We start from the raw sequence: 27,781 nt of genomic DNA on the forward strand, positions 1-27,781 counted from the left end.
TTAATGTACTCTTCTCAAGTATTCAAGAGCTTCTGATGTGTTATCCATTTGTTTCAATAAGACATGGTTCCTGATTGTTTCTGGTTTATATAGCCATGATCAAATTAAAGGTTTCATTAATACTGTGTTAGGGTACATTTATCTTTAATAATAGCATTTCCTACAGAAGCAAAGTTCAGATGTTTGTGACAATCAATATTGCACTTGGAAAAAGGTTGCTACACAAACACGCTCTACAAACAAACTCAGAGAAATAGCAAAACAAAACTGCCCTATAAAGCATCCTTATTTCTGTGCCCTTATATTGCCAGTTACAATGCCAAGAGCAGAACCACCTTAGTGCATATATTTGTGATTATGCTGTCACCATATGAATGTGTACAACTTGTCATTAATGCTACAAAATGCAAATGAAGAGCAATGCAATAAATTCTGTGACAGTAATAATATTAAAAAATTCTGGAACAAGCAGTGAAGTTGTTTTAAATGAGAATTAAAAAAAAAAAAAAAAAGATACCACACTAGTCAGTCTCTTATTTTGTTAATTTTTTAGTTTTTTTGTCTAAACTAAAATGCTCAACAAAGGTCAGCAGTGTAAGATGATCGCTGTGTCTCTATATCAAATTCTGCTGCTACAGTATGTTTGTACTAATATATAATACTTTCAAAATATATGAAAAACATCAAATACTCAAATTCATCAAATACTAGGACAAGGCAGTAAAGCCCAAGATTAACACCTTCACAGAAGGGACAAAAGCTTTTTCATGTGATTCCAAAGCAAACCCTGCAATCCATGCCATACACTCATGGTGTGAAAGCATGATAATGAAGTGTTAATTAAATGCAATGGTGTTCCAAACAAGGCACCTTAAGAGAATGTGACCATTTTTAAAGATACGTATGCAGCAAAAAATATATAATCTGACACTGGCTTAAAACAAGGCAAGATACAATACTCTACAAATTCTTTCCAACAGAAACTCAGACAAATAACAGGATCCTTTCCCAGTGTGTGATGTTGTGATGTATTTGAAGCCTCTGCAGAAATGGAGTCAAGCTACTGACACTGTCCTCTAGCTTAATAGCTTGCTAATTTGGCATACTGATTGATCTGTTCTGTTGAAATCTCTTCAATCTGTTAGCTGCTGCAACTGCATAGAAGTGTTTCTGGAAAAAATAGAAAAGAAAAAAGTTACCGCAAGTGTATGATCACTTATTTTGTTGGCATGCAGCACACTTTATCAAACACATGCACTGATTGCAGATTCCATACCTTCCATTGACGGTGAGCAGCAAGGTAACGCTGCAGCCTCAGCTGAGACTTGAGGCGAACTTTGTACATCTTGGCCTTGTCCTCCAGGTTATTCAACCAGTTATGCTTCATACAACCTGATGCACTCAGACGGCTACTGCCATAGAGACCACACGCAGACAAAGGTTTTAAAAACATCTTGTCTTTAAGGGAACAACCAGTTCCATAAAATATTTTTTTAAAGATGCAGTATGAAATTCAATAGCTACTGTAATAATCTAGGAACCATGTTTTCAAGCCTTTGACAGAAAGCTGATTAGGTATACTGTAGTAATCCATAAGAGGTAAAACAAAGCAAACAAAACAAATCATCTTAAATAACAGAGGAGAGAACTTAAATGAAGTACATTGCAATAAATGGACAAAGTTAAAAGGCTCTGTGTGCATAAGTGCATTTTCACCAATAGGACAGAATATGTAATCCAGCTGATTATGATACATTATTATCATCCCAATAATTCATTAGTGTTCATCGGCTAAAAGCATGAATGTGAAGGGGTGACACTGCATTTTGTTACCACAGTTACAGGGAAGAGAGAAAGGCCAGGGTGGTTGTCATGCTGGTCTAAATGCACCTTGTCAAAGCCCACTGGATCATTAACCATCACGTTTACTCCGCACACAGTGGTAAGATGGTGGGCAAAAGACAATGTGCCCTCTCATGCCACCTGCTGTGTCAGCCTGCTATTATGTCATGCCAGCTGAGCAGTCCAGCCCTTGTGTGGGAGAGGTTATTGTCTAAAACAGTGATGTGATGTGAAGGCGAGCGCCAAATGCTCTAAAATTCACCAGACCAATTATGTTATATGTGCCATTTTTTGGTGTAGAGCACTGCATTTTCTGAGGTTTTAGTATGATGTCAGGATGCATTAAGGGAATGTGTGCAGGTCAAAGCAGGGCAATGATTGAAAGATGGAAGGGAAAAGTGAGGCTTTTACATCTATAAAATGGGTGGTCAGAAAGGTGGAGAAATAATGGGCGATACTAATGCTTGTGCAATAGAAAGCATGACTTGTTCTCTGTATTTTAAGGTACGACATTGGTAAATAATGTGGTTAGATAGATGGATGAATACCATTTGGCAGGTACAAGAAGTCTGGAGATGAAGTCTTTGGCTTCTTCGGATACATTCTCGAATGCTTCGGCGTCAAAGTCCCATTGGGCATGCAGTATGTTGTTCATTGTCTCTGTGTCGTTGTCACCCAGGAATGGAGAAAGGCCACTCAAACTGAAAAAATACATTTTCTTTTTAAGCCTATGAATAAAGTACATCATGAAAGGTTTGTACATACACCTTGTGTTTGTCTACTTTAAAATGTTGTTATTGCAGCACTGCTAATATTGTTTGCTTCTTATGATTACTCACTTGTGTTTGCTTTGTTCCTCATTTGTTAGTCACTTTGAATAAAAGCATTTTCTAAATGAATAATTGTAATTGTTTATGAATATGCAAACATAATAGCAGTCAAGTCTGTAAGCACTTCAAAATGAGGGCAACATGGCAGCAGAACTGATTGCTAACATAATTATTCATCTGTGACTGTGTGTACTTTGAATAGAAAGCAATAATTGAATTAATGTACTGAAGCCTGTAATCATGTGGTGCACACTGTTTTGAGAGAAGTGTGAAGTAGGTGAAACACATTATCTGGATGGGCAAGCCCTCCTTAATCTCCAAAAATAACTGTCAATTAATTCGCATTGATTCAATCATTGAGGTCCGGTTGCCAGTGACCAGAACAGTGGGTCATCTGGGGCCAGCTCTGGGCACAGTGTGGGCAAAGGAAGAATCAGAGATGTGTGTATGCATACTGGTTGTTTTGTTGACAGCATCAGCCGAGCAGGGTTGGTAGCATGCTTTCTGCACTGTAAGGGTCTGGTGCTCTTTTATCAGGGCTCTATTGAATGCTCTTTGCTGAGCACTTTAAAGCTTTCATGGGCATTGCATTTGCATTTTGCATTTGATCTCTCTCATATTACAGTCACAAAGTCCACTATGCAATTCAGCATAGGAAGAAAAGTGGAACTTTTCTCCATATAAAGCATAACGCATCAATATATAAATGTACAGTATGTGCGTAAATAAATTAATAAATACTTTTGGAATGGTTGACTCTTTCATTACACTTCTTTTTATTGGCTCCTGTAAAACATTTGAAGTCAGCATAGCAACATTTCTATTATATGAGAAATATTAGCACTGTTCCAAAACCTACGGAGCTTCCTCAACAGGCAGCATTTTAAGGCATGAAAGGAAACTTAATTATGTTGCCACCAAAAATGCCTTGTTTTGGCCAAATTGCAAGGCAGCATCATATACACCCTTTACAAGAAGGGAAATTCCAAATGCATTAAAAAATAACTAAGATGGTGGATGAAGTGAGAGAAATGCTGTTTCCAGTTCTTCCAACACCAAAAACTACTGATAAAACTGTTGATGAAGTAAAAATTATTATTTTACCCAAAATGTGTGCACTGCAAAAATAATAATAAAAAATAAATAAATTATAAAATAAAATAAATCATATTCCTAAATAATTTTGTCATGTTTTTCAGTAAAAATATCTGAAAATACAATAAGCTAAATTTACTTGAGAAGCAAGACTGCATAGGATATGGCATAGACTGTATAGACGGTATCTTGAATATAAGTATACTGAACTGGCAGATTTTTTTTTATCACTTTTTCACTTGTACATTTTTAGAACCAGTGAAAAAATCTGCCTGTGCAATAACACAAAAGACACTTATATTCTAGATTGATTCTCTGAAAACAAGTCTAAACATGTAATGCAGTGTAGCGTCTCAAGCAATTTTTGCTTATTTTAAGGATTGTAATCTTTTTTTTAAAATCATGAATTAAAAACTTAGGAACAAATTTTTGTGAGAGTTTCTGTATGTATATCTTATTGTCTAACAGGCTTATTATTTGATCCCCATTGCCTTATTGCTCTAATTTTGTACTCACAGCATGTATATGATGACACCAATGCTCCACATATCTGTTGGAAATGACACAAAGTCATAGTTGACAACTTCTGGTGCCAGGAACTCTGGGGTTCCAAAGTTGACCTTCAGCTTTTCTCTGGGCCGGTACCTGGTGGAAAGAATTTTTTTTTTTTTTTTTTGAAACTCTGTATCACATGCATAGACTACTTCATAATGAAATGTATTAGTTTGGGAAGTGATGTCTTTGTTCCTAACATGGATGTCAGCTAAAAACAATTTTAGTCATTGTATGTGTGGAAGAGGGGACAACATTGCCACAAACTAAGACACATTGAAAGCTCTTTCTTTCATAGCCTCACATATAATAAAAAAGTAATCCACTGTCAGCATTTGTTTCGATTAATTTAATAACAAGAGAACTTAAGGTTTTTTCACTTACTTTCTGGCAAGTCCAAAGTCAATGATCTTGATCTGATTCCCAGTGCTGTTCACACATAATATGTTTTCTGGCTATATTGCAGAAAATAAAGATTGAACAGATTTATGAATATAATGAATATGTAATTAGTGCCCACATAAATAACAATAACAACATTTATAACAATTTCTTAAAAGTATTTAAAAATGAATCTACAATCAAGAGTTTATTGTTTATGAAGGAGAGCTGACAAGTGAGTAATCTCTGACCATGGAAATTGATTTTGATTTATTGTCACCATTGCATTGTATCCATTTAATATGATCATATGCGACTCGACATGACACAAGTCTCTTGGCAGTATGCTAATTAAAATGTATGGTGTACAGCTGCTAATGTTGACATACAAGTGTGATAAATTGGTTGCTTTTTCCATGGAGACACCTGACACTATGCACCACTAATCCCATCAGTATCACATTATAACATTCAGTGCAGTGCCTGAGGTTTTACCTTAAGATCTAAATGGAGAATGTACTGCTGGTGAAGGTACTGTACCCCCTCACAAATCTGCCTGGTAAACACGATGGCATCCAGCTCCGTCAGCTGGTAATTCTCATCAACAATTCGTTCAAACAATTCACCACCCTCCACACTGAAATAACAAACCATGGAAAGATATTTTAAAATCAACATAAATGAACTCAGTTTATTTAGACTTGTATATTGACATTAAGTGGGTTGGGCCATGTGAGTGCCTGTATTTCCTTCCAGCTAAAAGCAAAACTGGATTTTAACTTTGATTCTTTCATTGTAAGTAGTCGCTTCACATAAATACTTTAAGAATCAGTGTTGATTAAAATTTACCAAAGACTGGTTAGCCCAAGATGGAGCACTTTTATTAAAATTAATGGGAGACAGGGCATGTGGAGTGACTCCAGTCAGGCTTCCTAAGCAACCAATTGGCCCGGTTGCTAGGGTGGGTAGAGTCACGTTGGGTTAACCTCTTCGTGGTCGACATAATATGGTTCTCGCTCTTGGTGTGGTATGTGGTGAGTTGTGCGCGGATGCCACGGAGAATAGCGTGAAGCCTCCACACGTGCTAGGTCTCCGCAGTAATGCACTCAATAAGCCACGTGATAAGATGCCACCCAGACTGAGGCGAGTCACTATGCCACCATGAGGACTTAGAGCTCATTGGGAATTGGGCATGCCAAACTGGGGAGAAAAGGGGAGAAAATCCAAAAAGAAAAAATAATTTAATGGGAGAAATTGGAACGCCTCCACACGTGCTAGGTCTCCACGGTAATGCGCTCAACAAGCCACGTGATAAGATGCCACGCGTACTGAGGCGAGTCACTACACCACCACGAGGACTTAGAGCTCATTGGGAATTGGGCATGTCAAATTGGGGAGAAAAGGGGAGAAAATCCACAAGAAAAAACAATAATTTAATGGGAGAAACTGGCGGATGTAATAATCTTGACCAGCCGTTTGGGAGATTTCGGTCTTTCCCCATTCAAGTAGATAGGAGCTATACTTTTATGCCACTTGTTTACATTGAAAATAGCTGCCCAGCATGCCCGGAAGCTTTCCAAAGAAGGCCGTTGAGTGGACTGACTTGCCTTGAAAGGGACTTTGAATGTACCCTTTCACTTTTAGTTATATCACATATTATAAAAACATTCACTCAACTATTTCCAAGTCATATGCTTGAATGCTTTTGTTGGTCAATTCTATATACTAAAAAAAAAAAAAAAAAAAATTAATCTGTGGACAGGGCAGGAAGATGACACACCATCATGGCTGTGTAAAGTAGCATGTGTGGGTGCTCTGTGTTCTTGTGACAGAATGTGACAACTAGGCCAGGAGAGAAAATTTGCTTTGCAAATTAGGCATGATGAATACTGTCCAAAGCCACTGTGTCATAATCAGACAGAAACAAAGAAATTATGGAATGTGAACAATATTTACTTTGGGTAATATACTAAACTCATTCATTTAGAATAAATGAACATGTTTTTTAAACAATTATTTTTATTTTAAATTTGAATCTTTCAAGTACTGATACAAAAGTCATGTCTCTCTCAGTAAGTGGTGTACTCACTATTCCATGATGAGAGTGAGGTTAGTCCGAGACTCAAAAGCATCATACAGCTGAATCAGATTCACATGGTTTAACTGGTTCATAACTCCAATCTCATTTTTCACTTCATCCTGGAATGAAGGACATAAAAGTCAAAAAGCAATGCCAGAGCATTTAAATAATCATGTACAATGCAGCCCATTTTCAAAAGACATGTCTAAAGCTTTTCAAGTTTAAAGTTTTTCAGGGTGTTTTTACATTCTCTAAAGAAGAAAAGGCAAGAGCATTAAATTTGAATGCAATAAAAAGAGATTTGAAGAAGAAAAAAAAGAGAGGCTAGACAGATTTTAGATTGCACAGTTAAATAGCTGGAAGTGGATTTACAATGATTGTGAAGGGCAGCGAAAACAACAGATTAAACAGTTTCAGAAATGGGGGCTTGACAGCCTTTGCCAACCCTGTAATTGTCTGCCCTATACTTATTCTGGCTCTTCCCATCTGCAATTCTCTCTACTTACCCAGGAAATGTATTCAATTATCCCATATGAAGAGCTCTATCTCTCTGGCATCTTTTTCACTAGACAGCACATGTAGCAAGAATAGTGCATTATCCCCCATTTGCCGTCACTGGATAAGCAGCATTTGAAATGGTAATATTCCATGAAGGGGGCTCAGAGAGGTTACCGGTAAGCTTGTGAGTGTTACTGTCCCCACAAGAATAGCAAAACCTGGGGACCAGCCAACAGCCATAGGAAATTAAATTAATGAACATAATACATAAAAATAAAAAAAAATCTTAAAAGGTTTGTAAAAGGTTCAAGAGGTAGGGATAGGGACAGAATTAGAAAATGAGGAGGGCTCAGGGCAAAAATGCCACTGAAAGTAATAAAAAAAAAAAAGGCATAAAAAATAATGCCCCTGTAATTAACTTTTTTTTTTTTTTCTGAAAGAGGGTCAGAATGAGGGTGGGAAATGATCATGTTTTACAAATATATGACAGCTTGTGCAAAAAACTTTACTCAAATTATAAATGAACCTCAAGGAACATATATAAAAAAAATAACAAATAAAAAAAAGGCATGTCATGACTCAAATTCAACAACTAATTGACTAAATTCAACTAAATTTAAATGTTTGACACAAACGAGACAGTTTATTTTTATATGGATAAAATGGTTTTATATGGTTACCCTCAAAAAGGTAAAACAATTTCCCAGATAATCAAATCCAGTGGGTAAATATTGCCCCTTAATGTAGAAGTTAATTTCTGACACTGGTTATGAGATAGAAAGTATTTTTTATCACAGTTTGAAAACATTGGAAAGTCCCCACCATGATATAAAAACAAACGTGTGTGTGTGTGTGTGTGTGTTTCCGTGAATCCTTAGCTCTTTTGCTATCATGTCAAATAGTTGGAATTAAAAACACAAGAGGGTGAAACTGAATCACTTCTTGATTGATTGCTTTTTAATGGTGGTAATAGACAGAGCAGAGGGCAGAGAATGGCATTGCATTGCAGGAAAGCGCTTATGAAAGGATAGCTGTCATTTTATGTGATTAGAAGCACTTGTTGAAGCATGGAAGATGTAGGAAAGGATGACAGCCTTGGGAGATACCCGAAAGAGAGACCTGGATGTCTTTGTGCATTTATCAGTCTGTGCCACAGATGTTTATGTAATGTTCCTCACTATGGCAAAAGTACACTTTTAGAAAAAGACTGGATGTTTGGAAGATGTATAAATAAGATTTGGTTTTATGCTTGAATTAATGCTTTCTTTTTTAATGTGGAAACTAGAAACAACAAAAGCTTACATGTTCATGAAGGACTATGTGTTATGTATGCAAGTGTGGTAGAGAATGTGTGAATGTGTGCATAGTTTTTGTATGCTCGTATGGGCTGAATTGTCAGCTGTTGTCAAGGAAGTGTTCTCATAAAGCAGTTTAACAGGAACAGGGTGATGGACAGATTGGAGTAGGAGGGAGGAGAGAGGGAGAGAGGGAGGGAGGGAGAGAGAGAGAGAGAGAGAGAGAGAGAGAGAGAGAGAGAGAAGGGGGTAAACATATTGATGTTTGCACATAAAAGCGAGAGACACTAATGGTTTATGCGCTTTTTGTTATTACCTTCTCTTTCATTCCCCGTACTTTTATAATCTTGGCAGCCAGCGTAAGACCCGATGACAACTCAGCACACTTATGTACCTGTCCAAAACGGCCTCTGCAAAAACAAACAACACACACACACACACACACACACACACACACACACACACACACACACACACACACACACACACACACACACATGTTGGCTATCCTTATGAGGACTCTCCATAGACATAATGATTTTTATACTGTATGAACTATAGATTCTATCCACTAACTCTACCCTTAAACCTAACCCTCACAAAAAACATTCTGTATTTTTACATTTTCAATCAAACATCGTTTAGTGTGTTTCTTAAGCGATCTGAAATATGGGGACACTAGAAATGTCCTCATAAACCACATTTATAGCATAATACCCTTGTAATTACCAGTTTGTAACCTAAAAAAATGTCCTCATAAACCACCCAAACCCACCCACACACCCACACACACACACACACACACACACACATCTTAACAGTAACACTTGTGGAAGTTAACCATAGCAGGGTAAACTTTTATAGAGTTACATGCATTACCATTTGCTCCAACAGCACAAGAAAAAAAATCCACTGTTACATTTCATTGACTTTACAAAAGTGGTAAAAAATAAAAAGCGGTGAATTATAGCAGTAAGAAGAAAGATAAATGTCAAAAGTACTGTCACTTCCTCAGCAGCTGTATTTGAAACAGCATCACAGCAGTGTTGACTAGTTTGTTTTAAATTAATGTCAGGTTAAAATATAAATTTACATTAAATAATAAAAAATAAAACAAATATTAATAAGTTGCTAGATTTACACTGCTAAATTAAGGTGGAAATGCATCATCACTGTCTGTGACAGGGATCCATACACATAGATTTCATTAATGTGGAAAGAGTATCTAATCATTTAAACCTATGTGAAAGTTATGGCCACATACACACTACAGCTAAATGTTCCTTTTTCCTTGAAGGCTTCCTCTTGTGCCTTTCTGTGTATTTACTGCATGCTGCTTCTCCATGGGATAAGATAGCGTGTTTGTGTCAAGTTGGCTGCTGTTGTTGGCTTAAAATAAGTCCCATGCAAACAGACCTGCTCAACACCTGCCCAAAATAAACTCTGCCTATTATGAGTCAAAAACAAGCCAGTGCGTATTTGTGGCGTATGTGGAGGGAGGAGAGGACAGTGTATGTTTGTGGGTCATTATCTGCGTGCTATATGTTCTACTGTCAGTGCACTCGTGCTTATCTTCCAAAGTTAAAAATAGTACTTTCCATAGGGATGAAAGACAGAAGCCTATACACATTCAGAATATTAACATCTGAAACATGGCGTCTCCATGTTGTCCTTTGGGACTGATTGAGAACACACAGGTTCAATTAAATGAGTAGCATTAAATACATTGTCAGTGTCAGGTTTTTAACACACTGACTCACCCGCCCAGCAGTGCATTGGGGTTGACTGCATAATATGAACTCATGGGAACCTGCTTGGCACTGACGATGCGATGCTCGAATGGGGCTGGAAGTGGTGGACTGTCATCTGGAAAAACAAATACCAGCATGGTGAGAGACGTTCCCTGCCCACCAAATAGACTTCAAGCTGGAACATGGTGACGTCTGAGACTCAATTTGCAAAGTTGTATGTTTTCTCATTGAACTAAAGGCTTTTGGCAAACTATAGGCTGCAGTTATAATTACAATTTATTGATAGAATTGAAGTTTTAGTCCACAGCTTTATCACTTTCTAGGTGTTGCAACTGACTAAGTCATTGTTCATCGTAGTTATTGAATTTGCTCACGTCACATATACGACTGTTCACATTAGAGGGCATGAATGCATACTTACTGTAGTTGCCTATGCATGTACCAATTTATTTATTAATGAGCACTGATCAACTCAATATCACCTCATACATTTTATTTATTTATGGTAAAAGCCTTAAAGGGATAGTTCACCCAAAAATGAAAATGTTGTCATCATTTACTCGCCATCATGTTGTTCCAAACAATTATGACCATCTTTTTTTCATGGAACACAAAAGGAGATGTTAGGCAAAATGTTAGTCTCTGTCACCATTCACTTTCATTGCATATACCATTCAATAAAATTGAATAGTGACCATTATTCTGCCTAAGATCTCCTTTAATGTTCCAAGGAAGAAAGAAAGTCATATGGGCTTGGAACAACATATGGGTGAGTAAATGATTTCAGACTTTTGATTTTGGGTGTACTGTGCTCTTAAACTCACCAATGATCAGTAGTGACTCAGCTTTTCTCAGAGGTCCTGTTGTTGCATTTTCTCCTTCAACATGGGCTGTTGTCTGTGGACTAGAAGCAGCACAGTTCTTCACAGGGTCAGGCTCCAAAATCTTCTCAACTGTCTTAGTTTGGTTTTTCTTGATTGCTGGTTCAGTTTCTAGCTTGCTCTCATTATGTTTTGGCACAGTCATCACCCTCTCTGCTGTCTTTTTATGTGATGACTTAGTCTCGGAATCCTTTTTGACAAGATTTTTGGTGCAGAGCTGAGGTTCTTGATGAAATTCCTCCTTTTTCTCTTCTTGTTGCTCTCTTGGAACTGTTGATTTGAGTGAGGCCTTCTCACCTAACTGTGCACATTCTGTCTGTTCTTGATGAACCTTCTCATTCTGCTCCAGTTGTTGTTTTCCATGAATGGTTGACTTGAGTAAGGCCTTCTCACAAACCAGTGAACTTTCTGTATTTTCATGAGGAACATCCACCTTCTGCTCCACTTGCTTTTCAGAAAATGTTGGCTTGAGTGAAGCCTTCACACCAACCCGTGAAACTCCAGTTTGTTCAAGAGCCCTGAGTTTACAGACAAATCGAATCAGCCATTTAAAAAAATCAAAGGAACAACCATTTGGTCTGCTTAAGTATTAATAAAGCATTACTATAGATATTATGGTAACACTTTTTATCAAGCCTATATTTATAATGCAATGTAAAGCCATTATAAATGCATTATTATGCATTCATAATGTCTCATAATACACCTTGTAGTATGTTAAAACTCCTCATACATAAATATAACTAGTTATAATACATTGCAACACTTGACTTATTCATAGTTATATCTTAAAGTGTGTAATGCATTATAAGTTGGAATGTAATATATAAACAGTATATTCGGTATCATATAAGTGCTGTCATGCAAAAGCAGTGCAGTGTAAACAGTCATAAGGCTTTATGACATGATCTTATACCATTATAAGTGATCTTGGCCTACTGTAAATAAAGTTACAAAAGCAATGTCTTATAAACAGCCATAACATAAACTTACAATACATAAGTCAAGCTTATATAATGGAAGTTATATAAAAATGCACAGAATACAAAGGAACACACATTTCTTTTTTAGAGAGCTACTGATATATAACCTTGTAGCTTTACAAGTGTTTTTCTTAATGTCTCAAATTGTACATTGAATTTGTGTTTCTTTGTGTTCTGTGCAATTGTAGGGTATAACTTCCATTGTCTTCTAGCCACTTAAAATATCTAATATCTAAAGTATAAGACATTGCTTTTGCCATTTTACTTAAAACAAACCTAATATACTGTATGTATATTACACCTATACATAATACTTGTAAAGAAACAACCAGAAGCCATGTGCTCACATGAAACAAAGGGACAAGACATGGATGTCAGAATGCAGCCACAAAACTAAAACCAAGCTAGACAGAAGTGCACAGGATCCTGACATAATACATTATAACTTCTGCAGATATCATTTGATAATGGTCATGTTATAATGCATTATAGTCTAAAATCTAAATACGTGGATAGGTAAGTATTGTAATGTATTATAATTGTGTTTGAAAATATTTATAAGAAATGATTATAACATATTATAAGACGTATAATGAGACATTACAAATGCATTATAATGCATTTATAATGACTTTACAATGCATTATAAATATGGGCTTCATAGAATATGTTACCGAAATTACTGCAGTGTCAGTTTTTGAAAGGTAAAGTTGTCCATTTTCAAGGCAGAGGCTATTTGCACTATGTGTAAATAGCAACCAAAAGCATCTTCTTTGCACTAAGAGCAAACAGTGTTGAATGTTATTCGCACCCCTAATTAAATACTAATATACTGTATAGAGGCATCACTACAGTGTGTTTATTGTGTTTATTTACAGTAAAGTCCCATAGACACCCTACTTCAGAAACTGATGCAAATGGAGGAATCGAACCCAGGTTGTCTGTACGAAATAAACACATCCACAGTGTCTCTTCACACCACACTATTGAAGTTACACTGGGGGAGCAGTTTGTCTTAAATTTCGTTATTTCCACCAGACTATTTGAGTGCAAATAGGCGCGCTGTGTGGCAGGTCACACCAAAAAATGTTTAAATAATATTGTATGTGAAATTTTGCTATGTGTAATCAAGAATTTTTTTTTTTTTTAAAGTAATAATTGTAAAATAAAAAACAGCACTGCACAATGGAAGTGCTTTTGTACTGGGTTTGTGGTCAGTTCGTTCTGAACGTTTCACTGGAATGTTTCACTGTTGTTTTACTTCGCTGGTCTGTGGCATTCTAAACAGGCTTCTTTTGGAACAATTTTAATTGGCAGGGGTCCACCTTGGATAGAGAAACTGACCGGCACCACCTTATAGCTTGGCAGCTCACTTGGTGATTCACTTTTTAAAAGGTCACAATGTATGTGAGACCTTGCCATTTGTAAAAATAAATAAATAAATAAATAAATAAAACATTATGGTAAACAAAAAACACACAATGGGCCATGCACAGAAAGTGGATTTATACTGGGTTTGTGGTCAATGATATATTATGTGGCTGCACATGCAAGTCTACTATGAACAACAGCGAATCCAATAACAGCATGCGGCCTGTAATTGTGCTGTGAATAAATTCATACCATAATGCGTGGCAACATGCATTCAGTTACTGCACTGCATTATAAAAAATAAGAGGTGGTCTAAATTCAAGACCTTGGCCATTAGTCTGATGAATTATGATGCGAGCACAACACAGCCTATTATTTGCTGGAGAAGGTCTTTTGTGCCTCTATACAGATAACAGCTAACACATTGAAAATACACAGCTCTTGCAACTGCATTATCAGCACTCCCCCTCTCAAAATCTCACGACAGACAAAAAGATGTGAGTGTGCCATAGAAATATATTTTTTAAATGATGTAGATTGGTTTCAACCATGAGCGGTGGATTGGTGTTCTCAATGACTGTGATATTTATTTTATAAAGAGCAGTTTTCTAGTTTGTTCAGTAATCCTATGAGCATTGTTAATTGAAAATAATAAAACACTGGAAGTTCCTCTAAGCATTATTTCATATTGTGACTATTGTCATGATTGTTCTGCCTTCTTTAGCAGGTTTAATTGCAATTTATTGTAAAATGTGAAGACTGTAATCTATTATGTAGTTCACATAAAAGTGTATAAAAGTTATAAGTACATTAGTGCTCTTCACTGACACCAGCTGCTATGTAATTATATCCATTAGGATGGATCAAACTGAGGATCAAATATTATTTCTGAACAACTATTGAGGACAAAGATGGCCAAGGATAAGTGAAGAGACAATGTTTTGTCGTTATAACCTATTTCCTTTTCAACCAAGAGTTATTTTTGACAAATGCTGCAGCAGTCTGACAAAAGGCAACATATCATTGATATAATCCTTTTTAAAAGTCAAGACAAGAAGAAATGAGCAAATTCTAGAGCATTTTGACAGCAATTTGTGCAATATCTCACCTCTCTGGCTGAAAAGGCACCTCTTCTTCCACTTTAGCTGTTGTCACAGTGCCACATTCTGTTTTAGTTGGCACTGCAGCCGAGCTATATGTCTCCTGCTTGGGTACATCATGCACCTCAGTCTCCTCAACTTCAAGGTGGAATTCAGGAGCAAATGTCTGGACACGTGCAGGCTCTCTGCTTTTCACGGTGACCTCCTTGGCCTTACGTAAGGCTTTGTTGGACCCTTCTCCTCCGCTTACAGTGCGCAGAGGTTCAGTTGAACCTGTCAGGGGTTCAGGAGAAAGTCGACTGAGGACAGTGGAAGTAGTGACCTCTGGCTGCTGGAATTTAGTCTCAGCTGTGGACAATCACATAATCAGGCTATTTCCATTTCACCCAAAATGGCAAATTCAGTCATAATTTACTCACTCTCATGTTCTTCCAAACATGTATGACTTTAAACATAAAAAGAGATATTAGGAAACATTTTAGCTTGGTCACAATTCACTTTTTATTCATGGAAAAATTATGCAATGAAAGTAACTGAGACTGTCAGTCCCTAATTTTCTGCCTAACATCTCCTTTATGGTCCACAGAAGAAAGAAAGCGATATGGGTTTGGAATAGTATGAAGGTGAGTAAATGATGACAGAATTTTTATTTTGGGGTGAACTATCCCTTTAAAAGAATCTTGCAAAACGGTACATTCTTAAGTACATAAAATAAATGGCTCTTACAAATCACTTAAATCATAAGCTTTACCTCAATGATAATAAATATTTATAGTTCATCATCTGCTGATAACTAAAGGTAAACAAAAATATATAAGAAACAGGAGATTCATAAGTATCATACCTGAAACTTCCTTAATCTCCTCTGAAGTCTGTGTGCTCTGGTGGCACACACTGTCTTTTGGCTTAACACTGTTGTCATCTGGTTTGTTTTTCTGCAGAATCAAAGGCAATTATCTTACAGTGTGTGCAAGTGTCTTTTCATGCAATTAGAAAACGTGACCCTAAACATGTATTTTACTTTGTCAGCTCTCTTATAAGGAGAAAAGCATAAAGCATTTTGTAAATCATAATCTAAATATTGCATAGTTCACCAAAATATCAGAATATCATCTTTTACTCACCTTCATGTTTTTCCAAACCTGTATGACTTTCTTTCTTCTGTGGCACTCAAAAAGAGATGTTAGGTCGAATGTGAGGCTCAGCCACCATTCACTTTCATTGCATCTTTTTTTTTTCCTATACCCTGAAAGTGAATGCCTAACATCTCCTTTTGCGTTCCACAGAAGAAAGAAATGTATGCGTTTGGAACAACATGAGGGTGAGTACATGATGACACAAAACACTCTATCTTTGTGGTTCTTGACATCAGCTTCATAAAATGCTTAACTTGAAATAATTACACTGTTTGACGACAGATCTGCTTACTACACACACTGTGGAAGTCTCCATTTTCTTGTTGCGCAACCGTGCCGTTCCATAGTGATCCAGACTCATTGGCACGGTTATGGTTTCTTTTCCATATTTGTGCTCTGAAATCAGGATTAGTATGGACTGACTGAGCAAGTGTGACCGATCATGAGTCACCACATCACTAAAGCCATTCCACCAACATAGTTCTCAGTCCTGAGTATGGTTAGTAAACCATGCTGAGAAATCCAGGTTTGTAATCATGCCATACCGAACCATGCTCAAGTGGAAATGCTACTGGAACCGTTACACACTGTGCTTAGAACCATTCAGCATGATGGTGAAAAAGCACTTTTTGATCCAAGACCACCTTCTGCTTTAGACTTGGGAGATGCAATCCTCAATTACTTAAGCAAGTCAAGACTGAAAAGCAGCAGATTGCTGGCAATCCCTTCAACTGTGACTATAGTCATAATATAGCAGTAGCTAGTTGAACAAGTCTTTTGTCTCATAGCTGTTTTTTTTGTTGTTGTTTTTATCACCACATTTTATTGATGGGCAAAGTAGTAGAGAGCCAGGAAATCAAGGGGAGGGTGAGATGGAAAGAAATGGGAACACGACTCAGTTCAGACTGGAGTCTCCCATAAGCACTGGCGCTCAACATGCCAGAGCACAGCGACCACAAGGCCACCAATCTGACGATATTGTTTATTTATTAATTTTTATCATGGCTGGAACTCTTTATAGACCATTCAGCATCTAGGACCAAAACTATCCAAATGTTTTATTATTTTTTTACCTCCATCATTTTGAACAATAGCTGGCTTCATACTAACAGACTCAAAACAACTACATTTTGGCCAAAGGTGTCACACTGTTTTGCAGAGATCTCGCTCTCTTCACTTGGAAGTATGACACACTTGTTGATTAAGAATGATGGAGGGGTGGCAGACATACCAACTCACCGCAACTCTCTCTCTCTCTCCCCCCATCACATGGAGCTCGCCAAAATAACAACAGGTGTTCCGCATGAGCATAAACAGTTGTAATAGAGTGATTTAGGGTGCGATTTATAGAGTAACTTTACCTTGTGTTTGTGTATGATTGTGTATTTATCCCCTCGATGCATACTGTAGTAAGAATTTACGTTCATTAAAAACAGACTGTTGTGCCTCAGTCAGTATAGGAGGAAAAATGCAGGAAAAACGCTTGGTGACTGTGGGTTATAATCAGCGTTTGTAATGATATGCTGCTGAGTGCAATCGCAGATGAAAATAACTAATCAGATTGACGTCTTTTCAGCTCCTCAGTAAAAGAAGGAGCTTATTGGTCACTTGACGAAAACACAGGACCCCACCCAGGCGACAGAACAATTTTTGTCTTGTTGGATCCTTTTTTTCTATTGTTGTAACCATTAATTCCGCAGGGAGTCCCGATGATCAAGTGATTAACAACCTTCTGCTGTCAGACATTAATGCGTGCTTTGTCTCCTTCCATCTGGTTAGTGATTATGTAAATGAAGCCGACACCTGAAAATCACTGGAAAAATCGGCTTGTGTGGCACCAGCTGTCTATGGCCAAAATCACAATAATATGTTTGGTGTTTAAAAAACACATTAAATGAATAGTCCGGGTTCAATTCAAGTTAAGCTCAATTGACAGCATTTGTGGCATAATATTGATTACCACAAAAATGTATTTTGACTTGTCCCGCCTTTTCTTTAAAAAAAGCAATAATCGATGTTACAGTGAGGCACTTACAATAAAAGTAAATGGGGCCAATTTTCGGAGGGTTTAAAGGCAAACATGTGAAGCTTCTAATTTTATAAATATTATATTGTTGTAAAATATTATATTGTTATGAATCATTATAATAAACATATTGTTTATGTCTTGTGGCTATACTTTTAAACAATTAGTATTTTAACGTTTTCGGATTGGCTCTGTTCACTTCCATTGTAAGTGCCTCACTGGAACCCAGATTTTTTCTTCTTTTTTTTTTTAGAGGAGAGGCACGTCAAAATTATTTTTTGTGGTAATCAATATTATGCCACAAATGCTGTCAATTGAACTTAACTTGTATTGAACCTGGAATAATCCTTTGATTTTGTTATGTTTACGCATCTCATCCACACTAGAACAGCATTTTCCTCCTTCAAAAACACTCCATTACCATATATTTTGGAAAATGATGATAGGGAAAAACTTTCAAACTTAAAAGGATTAGTTTGGATGTGGTCAATGTAAAACTTCTACAATAAAAAAGGGAACATGCTGAGTGAAAGCGGTATGTTGCTAAACAGCTGGAATGGAAGAGCATTTTAAGAGAAAAAAAAATCACAATTGTTTACATTGTACTTTCAATAATGACTGTATACGTAATCAAGGTTAGGGTTGGGGTTGTGTTTAAGCTTTGGTTTTGCTAACTGAAAAGCTGGGTAAATGTATTCATAGCTGAATTCTCAGCTCAGTCACATAACAAGTCTAGGAATTTGAAACACGAGGCCAATACAGCCTCAACATGGATAAAATAGCAACCTTGGTAAAAGGTTAGCTTGACCATAAATTGAACATGCTTATTAGCATGCATGTGTATCAGCTTACAATTTAAATGAGCAGGATGGTTAAGACACCAGAGCATAATTTACAAGCCCAAAAAACCCACACAACCAAAAAACAGCTTGAACCGTACATAAATGCTTTCAAAGAAAAGAGTTCCGAAAATAACTGTCTCAGGTTTAATGGGGTTGTTCACTTAAAAATACAAATTCTGACATCCTTTACTCACCTTCAGGACATTTTAAACCTGCATTGCCATATGGTTAGTCAGAATGTCAGACTCAGTCTCCATTCACTGTCATTGAATTGAAAAAATAAAATGCAATAAAAAATAAATGGGAATTGAGGCTAACATTCTGAATAACATCTCCTCCTTCGAGCCTTCGGCCCGAGACAGCTAGGATAGGCTCCACTACTACCCTATTATTCCTTTAACCTTGTATGTAGGGCTGGTCGATTAATCAAATTTTATTTTCAATTACGAATTTTGGCTTCCAACGATTATGAAAACAAGATAACAATTATTGTGCCGCATTTTATTTCGCAATGAAACACCCCGGCGTTATATCTTTAAAGCATCCTTTATTAAAGTTCAAATAATAAGTAAGCGGGTTATGAAAATAAATTCCAAAACTGGCATTTCTCTTTACGGTCAGCGCCGTGTATATGAGTTGTGTGAAGTGACTGGGGAAGAGATTGTATCTTTCCCCGGCTGATGCACATTCTGGCGTGGAGACGCTCATCACTCGCGCATGATTGCTGCAGCTAGATTATAACACGATGGCTCGCGATGTAGTAAATCATAATATATGTGTCATGTTCACTGTGTATATCTTATCATGAAAGAAATCGGCGATTCAAGCTCTATTAAGAAGAGAAAGTTTGTTTTTTTGTGAGTTAAAGATGGATTGACGTGAACATAAAGGTGAGAATATATTTTCGATTAGTCTTTTTTGGCTTGTTTACCAAAATAATATCTAAAACTCCTTTAAAACAATGTACATTTACTTTAGGAGCTATACTGCAGGCTGTTGTCAGAGAATGTTGAATACAATATTTAATCAGGACTCGACATTAACGCTCGTCCAGGACTAGTGGATTTTTGAAGGGGCAAGTGAAAGAGAATTTTATTTGCCCGACCGGACAAGCAGACTGATTAAAATGCCAATAACTAAAAAATAACCGTATATATTTGTGATAGCCTAGGCCTGTGTCACTTATTAGAAAGGTCATATTTTTATTCTGTTATTGATAATAATCCTGAGCACATAATTTTATAATTCGCTAGTGATCTATTAACAGCTGTGCCCTGTTTGATTGACAGGCGGCTTATGGGTGTGCGCTGAACATGCATGCGTGTGTGTGTGAAAATGCTCATGCTAATGCGCACCTGAACGGTCAAATATATTCCACCAAAATGCCCGTCTTGGTGAGGTATTCATGTAAACACAGAGAGTGATGTCTAAAGTTAACATAAACAGTGGAGAAAAAAGCAGATTTGTATTAAAATGTCGTAATTGTAAGTATAAATGTAAGCTAATAGACCTGCTGCTGTCTAGTGTGTCATTATAATAATCAAACAACCAGAACAAGTCAATGAGAAAACCACTCACTGCCCTTGACTGAGTAACTTTAGTAGCTTTAGAAATTATTATATATTATAATCATACAGTAAAGATCAGTAGTAGTTTAATGTTGTATTTCATTCTGAATGTTTACTTGAATGTTTGATATCCTACTGCTGTTAAAAACTTTTAAAGTGTTAAAAAGCACTTCATTTTCTTAATTTGTTCTATTATTATATACTATTTCTATTCATTGCTGTTTTTATTGTTGTTTTATTACTGACTGTTTACTAGTCTTGAATAATTACTTAAGAACTTGAAACCGTTCTTCCATAATTAACAAATTAGTTAAGTGTTATTATTTGTTGTAGTTTTGAGCTGGTATTGTGAGTCATCAAATTTCACTACAGACTCCTGAAATTTTGGTATTGTGATAATGTATAGCCTTTATGGTACATGGTAGATCTTGTTGCAGTAACATGATGAAAAAGTAGATTTTATTCCATAGAACTATGAGCACCCCTGTTGTAAATGATGGCGATGGAGGCTTTTCTTTATTTGACTACCATACGTGACATAAAATAATTATCATATGACAATAGCCTCCTCCCCTACCCAGTGCAGTTTACATTTCAATTTCAGGGAAAAAATTTTTAAAGTTCAATAAGTGGATGATGCTTCCAAAGTCAATGAGTAATCATGTTAAATAATTGTGATCTCAATATTGACCAAAATAATTGTGATTATGATTTTTGCCATAATAGAGCATACTTGTATACCCAGAGATTATATTTCCTCTGTTACGCTTAATATCACAAAACCACTGTGTATTTGTGTTTAGCTGGTAGTCGCATAGAGATCTCTGATGATCAGGAGCTTACTGACCTCTTCCTCTACAATGTCCAGAAGGCCTTGCTTCCTCCATGGCACCACACCATTCAAGATAAACTCCATTATCTTTGAGTTGCGGAAAGCATCTCCCACATACCCTAGTACTTTATCCATTATGGACAGAGAACTTTCGATACGATCGATTTTCTTCCTCTGCTGTTGACTCTCCTGCTTGAGATTATGAAGCAGATCCACAGTCTCTCCACAAAGCGATCTGACCTCAGTTAGCAAGGGGAGCTTGTTGCCCTCTACTTGGCCATTTTTGACTGGATTTGATTCTTGACTGCCCTGCTTGTTTTGCATAAGGCTTCTCTCTAATGATTCCATCCCGTGACACAGCGAGCTCAACTTTTGGAGCACCTCCGTCTGGGTACATTCAATTTGTTCCACTTTCCCCTCCAGGACATTCAGCTTGACCTCCACTTTGCTCAGACTGCCTATCAGAGTACAGCTCGACTTCTTGATTGTTCCTGATGGCATTCCAGAGTTCTCCAGCCTGCCACCTTCATACATCCTGGCAATACAGGTTGCCAGAGTCTCCTGTTTACTCATGTCACACTCAGGTCAGTGGCATGGGGGTAAGAAAAAAGTGGAAAAAGAGGAAGCCCCAGTAATCCCTTTGTCACACTGAACAAGAGTGCATAAGCAACTATAAAGTTCTTCCAACCCCCCCCCAACCCCAGTCTCAACGCTTGTCTGAGGTATTGTGTGCCTCCCAGAAGGCAACTCTGACAAACTCTGTTGTTGGTATGTGCCAGAGACATGACACCACTTAAATAAACACCTCCATTGGGTATCTTATCTCTCTGCTTCTATTTTTTCTCCCCTTTTTCTTTCTCTCTCTCTCTCTCTCTCTCTCTCTCTCTCTCTCTCTCTCTAGCTACTCTGCGAGGCCTTTTATATGACCTAGCGGGCCTTGGTGATTGCCAAAGTTCCAGCGGTCTCTTGACGTCACTTAAACATTTAAACTCTCCTCAGCAGATGCTGCTGACAGGTGGGCATGCAAGGAATGACCTCTCCCAATGGCCAGTCATTAAGCACAGTAAAGAAAGACGAGGACTCATTCTTTCATGTTCCTTTCTGTTGTCTTTTTTTATTTTTTTTATTTGTTGCAGCATAGGAGCATCCATTTTCCTCCACTGGATGCACCCTATAAAAACTATAATTACCTATAATGCCCTCCTCATTGGGCAGAATGTGACGTGACATTGGCTGACATTTTAAGTAAAAATAAACCTCTGTGGACACTGGTATGAAGATGAATGATATGCTACAACTGTCCTCTCCAAACATGCTCTTTACAGCCAGGAAATATTTGCTCAGAAAAAATTTGATTGGGTACCCTGTTGCTTATTCTTGTTTTTCCCAGCCATCAGCTGATACATTACTACATTTGATAAGACTGAACAATTGCCATCATGTGATGGTTTATAGAACCAGGACAGAAGCAATTTTTAAACAAGTTCTTCAACACATTCATGCAAAATCTAACATATCCACTAATCTATTATATATTACTAAGAATATGTAAAAAAAATAAAAATAAAAAAAATAAATAAAACAAATCATAAAAATTATTAAAGTAAAGTTCAGGGGTTAAAACAATTGTTCAAGTAACAGCATTTGTGTCTTAATGTTGATTACTGCAAAAATGTATTTCAACTTGTCCCTTGTTTATTAAAAAAAGAAAAAAGAAATAAGACAGTAAGGTACTTACAATGGTAGTGAATGGGACCAGTCCTTAAATGTTACAATACACACTGTTTCAATAGTAAAGCCACAACATGATTTTAGTGTGATAAAATCAGGTATTTACCAGGAATTCAGGGATCTACAGTACTTCCGCCATCATGACAACAAAGTTGTACTTTTTGATGTAACTTTACACAGATAAGGTTACCAAGCAATTTCATATTACACAAAATCATACTAACATGCATTATGTTTATGTCTTGTGGCTATACATTTAAAACTATATGTATTTAACATTTATGAACTTGCCACATTCACTTCCATTCTAAGTGCTTTACTTCAACCACAGTTTTTGCTTTTTTTTTTTAAATGAGCTAGGGATGAGTCTAAATTATTTTTGTGATAATCAACATTATGCCACAAATGCTGTAGAATAACTTTTATTGAAGCCAGAATGTTCCTTTAAATGAAAAGAACATAGAAATCTGTAGGAGTGCAAAACCTGCATGTAAATGTTACATGCCAAAAGATCCCTCTAACAAGAGGGGTATCTAAAGGAGCTTGGAGGTGAACCTTGATAGGGGCCTTACAGGATTTGCTATTTCTATGATCTCAATATGTAAAGGGTTCCCATATGGCATTCTTTTGTCTAAATCCTTCTCCAGAATATGGCGTTCTGCTGTGATCGAATGATAAAACACAAAATTTACAAGGTATACAATATAACCTTATTATGCAATAGCGAAACATTGAGAGCCAGGGTCAGGCCAGCCACAGGAATGTGGCTCCATGCTGACTATTTGGTGGGTGTGGGGGGGGGGGGGGGAATCCTTTATTACAAGCTGGCAGAACATAAGCAACTCAATTTTTAAGTCCACAACAGGACTTGGGCCAGGAATATAGCTAACATAATTGAAAAAGAATATCTGCTTGGCAGAGATAAGCGTAACTTTATCACCCGGTTAATGTTTTAAAAACTCTTTGATCTCTGATATTCATTTAAAGTGTCACACAAACACAGAGTACACCGTGTACATAGAGAGGTTAAAAGAAAGTCTGTCTATAGTGGAAATGAGTGGCCAAACTAAAGTACTTGTGTTCCATCATGAGACTAATAAGCTGATGTAGCTTGGAAGGGGCTCTGTAATGTCAGAATATATATGCTGTTGTTCAAAGTGCCGTTTAGCCTTGCCCAATGTAAAGGGAATTTTTAAACCGTAGTCTCGTTTTACAGCCCCTTCTGTGCCCTCTAATAAATGTTTGACATGGCAGGGACCCTTGGATTTAAAGGGTTAGTTCACACAAAAATGAAAATTTCTCTCATAATTTACACACCTTCATGCCTTTCAAGATGTGTATGCAGGTCCATACAATGTAAGTAAATGGATGCCAACATTTTGAAACTCCAAAATCCACATAAGGGCAACATAAAAGTTCTCCAGATGACTCAACAAATGTCTTCTAAAGTGATATGATAGGTGTGGGTGAGAAACAGATCAATATTAAAAAAGTAAAAGTGTACTTTAAATTCTCCTCCCTGCTCAGTCAATCTCCACTTCACTTTCACATTTTTCTTCTTCTGTTTTTGGTGATTCACATTATTTGTGCATATCGCCCCCTACTGGGCAGGGAGGAGAATTTATGAAAAATAATTATTTAAATATTGATATTTTTCTCACCCACACCTATCATTTCGTGTCTGAACACATGGATTTAACCACTGGAGTCGTATAGATTACTTCTATGCTCCCTTAATGTGGATTTTGGAGCTTCCAAATTTTGGAACCCATTCACTTGCACCTACAGAGCTGAAATATTCTTCTAAAAATCTTATTTTCTGTTCTACAGATGAAAGAAAGCCATACACATATGGTATGCCAGGAGGGTGAGTAAATCATGAGAGAATTTTAATTTTTGGGAGAACTATCCCTTTAAAGGCTGAAAAAGCAAAAGAGTCTCTTTTCCACTTCTTTCATTGACAGGAGCATTCAGTTTTGATTCAAGGTGAAGCTGTGCAAATTTAAAGGAAAATCATACTACTTACAATATAAATTCACTTTGAGTGTTATGAAGTAAGGGGATGAATTAAAGCTCATCACATGTCATGACTTCAGTAGGCTTAACAACAGAAATTGTGTTTATGCTTACTTTAAATATAAATTGTTTCTCTCTCTCATTCACCCACACAAGCTAATTGCAGTTCATGTTTCTTCTTTCTTCAGACAAAAGAAATGAGACTGTGCAGACTAATGTACAAAATCTTTCAAATGTTATGGGCAATTGCCAATTGAACAAAGTTTGTCAAAAGTCCAAAGGGCACAAATTTTCAAGAACATGTTCAGTCATTTGAAAAACAATGCTGTGATGATTTACCAAAAGAAGGAAAAGTAAGAAAAGGCAAAGATAACACAATTATGACAGAAGCATAGGAATGAAGCTCACAGAAGATCAAAGTAAGCCATTAGATTTATTAAAGTAATCAAATTCTTAATAAACTCTGCACATATTTGTTGGTAAATGTTCCACCACCTCCTAAGATTTCAAACTGCTTCAATTTAAAGAAGCATGTCTACCCTAAAGTGACTAAAACTAAAATGGCAGTTATCGTGGGAGAGTCTTAATCCTCATTCACTTAGATAAGTAAGTTCAGCTTAAATCAAAATATTAATTTAGCTCCCAGAAGTGTATTCACTTTCGCAATGTTCCAATAGCCCTCAAAAGGAAATGCATGCTAAAAAAAAATGTTTGCCACTTTAGATGTCAGCTATTTTCTACATACAGTATATTCTCAATGTAAATATAAATTATGAGATTAAATGAAATTAGCATGTTTTTGCAATCATAGCTTCATTGCTTTTACACAAGGATGCTACAGTTATTCCCTTGCCTGTCATCCCAACTCGAGCGTTTCAAGCCAAACAAGTAATCACTGTCCCGAATATCACAATGGTTCCTGCCATGGCATACTTGTTCAGTATTTTCTATATTCCCTCTGCACGAAATCAGGAGCTTACCGTGAACTTGCGAATGTAGTCAGACACACTGAAGCCACCAGTGCTGAGAAACGAAGATCTGTACATTGAGGTCCCCATCATCATTGCCCTCTTGTATTGGGTTAGTAGGAATCAGTGTACTCCATTCCCAAAGTGAGCTGGCACAAGAAAACTAATATTCCGCAGACCTGGACTCTCAGGGTTCTGTAACATTCTGGAGTGGACTGATGGCCCCTCAAACACTATCTTATCTCTTTCAGCTCGTTTACTGGGTACGCGCCCCTCCTGATAGTGGAGCCCCGTCAGCACGGCAGTGGGCCCAGAAAACACTTCCTGCTACGAGATAACAGCTGCCTGAGATTAGTACGTGTATGTTGGAAATGTGAGTGTACTGTTTTATTAATAGGGTTCAGATTTGTCTTTTTGTTTTGGAAAGGTCCCCATGGGAGGCCCCAATCTGGCCTCCTCCCTTCACAGCCAGGATGGATGGATGGTGATATGATGACGAGGATGCTGAGGGTCAGGCATGAATTCTGTCTCCCTTATACTGATGTAAGACAACAGACACGAGATTTTGTGTGCTTAAACCTGTGAGGGATCTGATCTCACGCACTGACCCAATTTGAGATGAGTGCGTCAGTCACACTCAGATGCGTAGGCATCAAGAAGCTAGCTTAAGTCTTTCCTGATAAGGACACTAAGAGTCTGAGCAGGGAGAGAGAGAAAAAGTACATCCATCTGGATTTGGAACAGCCCAGAGCCAGACCATAAGCTAGCAATGCAAAGTATAAGACCGTACTGCAGGGTATTTTGTGAGCAGGTTCTGGTTTTAGAAAGAGATTTGTAAAGCCCCAGGAGGCTGACGGAAGACAATCCAACTCTGATTGGTGGCATTATTCCCAGTCTGAAAAGGATTCTTTTGGAACATGGCTATGACACCAGTAAGGCTGAGCCACTATAATCATGCCATTGGTTTATATAAAAGACAATGACAATGGTTGATAATATATAAAGCTAATAAAGGATATTCTAGATTTTTTAATTTTTTATAAATCAATAGAATTATTTCTAAACTAACTTCTCTGCTTAAACATGATATAAGCTCCCCGTTACAGTCACAAAGTGCTTTTCCCTGTAAGTTTAACTATTGCAATGTAGGCACACCAGAAAAAGTCTAAATGGCCTAAGTTGTTATTAGATATAGACTAAACATCTCTTCATATTATGACTTGTGCAAAGGGCATGTTGAAGTATGTGGGTGATGATCCAGATGGTATTAAAACCACTTTAATGTTAAAACAATAATGTGATTCTGTGACGGGGCTGTTGTTCCTGTTAGTAACTGGACAGGTGGCATCAAGTATGGCATCTAACATGACTCACACACACTTTTGTCATCGCAATGCTCTACTATATGACATGGACCTTGGTGACTCAATATGCATCATACCACAGCCTATACTGACCTTCATCAACATGACTTCTAAAAGAACTACATGCAAATGAAGTAATGGGTAATATTGCCCAGAAAGGTAAAAATGTGTTACAAAGTGTAAAAACCTTACCATTAAAACTTCCAAAATAACTTGGTTTCTGAAGTTTGGTAAGCTTGTTGGCTGGTCTTACTATAAGACAGTCCCCTATCCTGGCCAAGTTGTGTTCAGCTGAGCTAGCTCATTGTGCCGCTACAGCCTCTTTCAGGGGGGTAGTTGGGCATAACTTTTGTCTTCCCCGTGGTCAACTTTATTGAGAAGAGTGGAATTGCTGTGCGAGCAAGCTGAATAGGGCGCGCACCAGGATTTTGTCAGTTCGTTATGAACTTCCAGGAAGTGCGGGGCAGATATGCGGAATGCAGTCGCTTGACGGCGTCCGGACTGCACGAACCATTCATCAAATCGAGATTTTTCATGTTTCTCTGGAGATTACACGAGACCAAGCTATTCGACCGCCCTTGAAAGGATGCAAAGCATTGCCTTTTCAGTGGCGAGTGCACGCTCCTCACCCTCACTGGG

The 27,781-nt window shown here is 37.3% G+C and overlaps 1 protein-coding gene across 3 annotated transcripts; it reads right to left on the bottom strand.

The window, feature by feature from the left end:
* Positions 1-127: 127 nt before the first annotated feature.
* On the bottom strand, positions 128-26,125 carry mylk3 (myosin light chain kinase 3). 3 transcript variants are annotated; one of them, XM_051705990.1, is made up of 13 exons: positions 25,791-26,125; positions 15,504-15,594; positions 14,668-15,007; positions 11,149-11,723; positions 10,334-10,439; positions 8,890-8,983; positions 6,790-6,899; positions 5,196-5,337; positions 4,704-4,774; positions 4,284-4,412; positions 2,391-2,543; positions 1,277-1,412; positions 128-1,170 (listed from the first exon to the last, which is right to left on the bottom strand). In XM_051705990.1, the coding sequence occupies exons 1-13, from the start codon at positions 25,872-25,874 to the stop codon at positions 1,093-1,095; spliced, it is 2,109 nt and encodes a 702-aa protein (XP_051561950.1). In that variant the 5' UTR covers positions 25,875-26,125; the 3' UTR covers positions 128-1,092. The 3 variants fall into 3 exon arrangements, with proteins under 3 accessions (XP_051561950.1, XP_051561942.1, XP_051561932.1); XM_051705982.1 differs by lacking the exon at positions 25,791-26,125 and adding an exon at positions 21,079-21,795 and having other exon boundaries at positions 14,668-14,932; XM_051705972.1 differs by lacking the exon at positions 25,791-26,125 and adding an exon at positions 21,079-21,795.
* Positions 26,126-27,781: the final 1,656 nt, after the last annotated feature.

This window comes from Myxocyprinus asiaticus, chromosome 1 (genome assembly GCF_019703515.2).
Source record: "Myxocyprinus asiaticus isolate MX2 ecotype Aquarium Trade chromosome 1, UBuf_Myxa_2, whole genome shotgun sequence".
Classification (NCBI taxonomy): domain Eukaryota; kingdom Metazoa; phylum Chordata; class Actinopteri; order Cypriniformes; family Catostomidae; genus Myxocyprinus; species Myxocyprinus asiaticus.

Excerpts from the sequence above, each read along its gene's own strand:
- mylk3 (XM_051705972.1), bottom strand. The coding sequence starts at position 21,636 with ATGAGTAAACAGGAGACTCTGGCAACCTGTATTGCCAGGATGTATGAA. Across the intron at positions 15,008-15,503 it reads GGAGATTAAGGAAGTTTCAG|CTGAGACTAAATTCCAGCAG; the intron begins GTATGATACTTA and ends GATTGTCCACAG. Across the intron at positions 8,984-10,333 it reads CCCAATGCACTGCTGGGCGG|AGGCCGTTTTGGACAGGTAC; the intron begins GTGAGTCAGTGT and ends TTGTTTTTGCAG.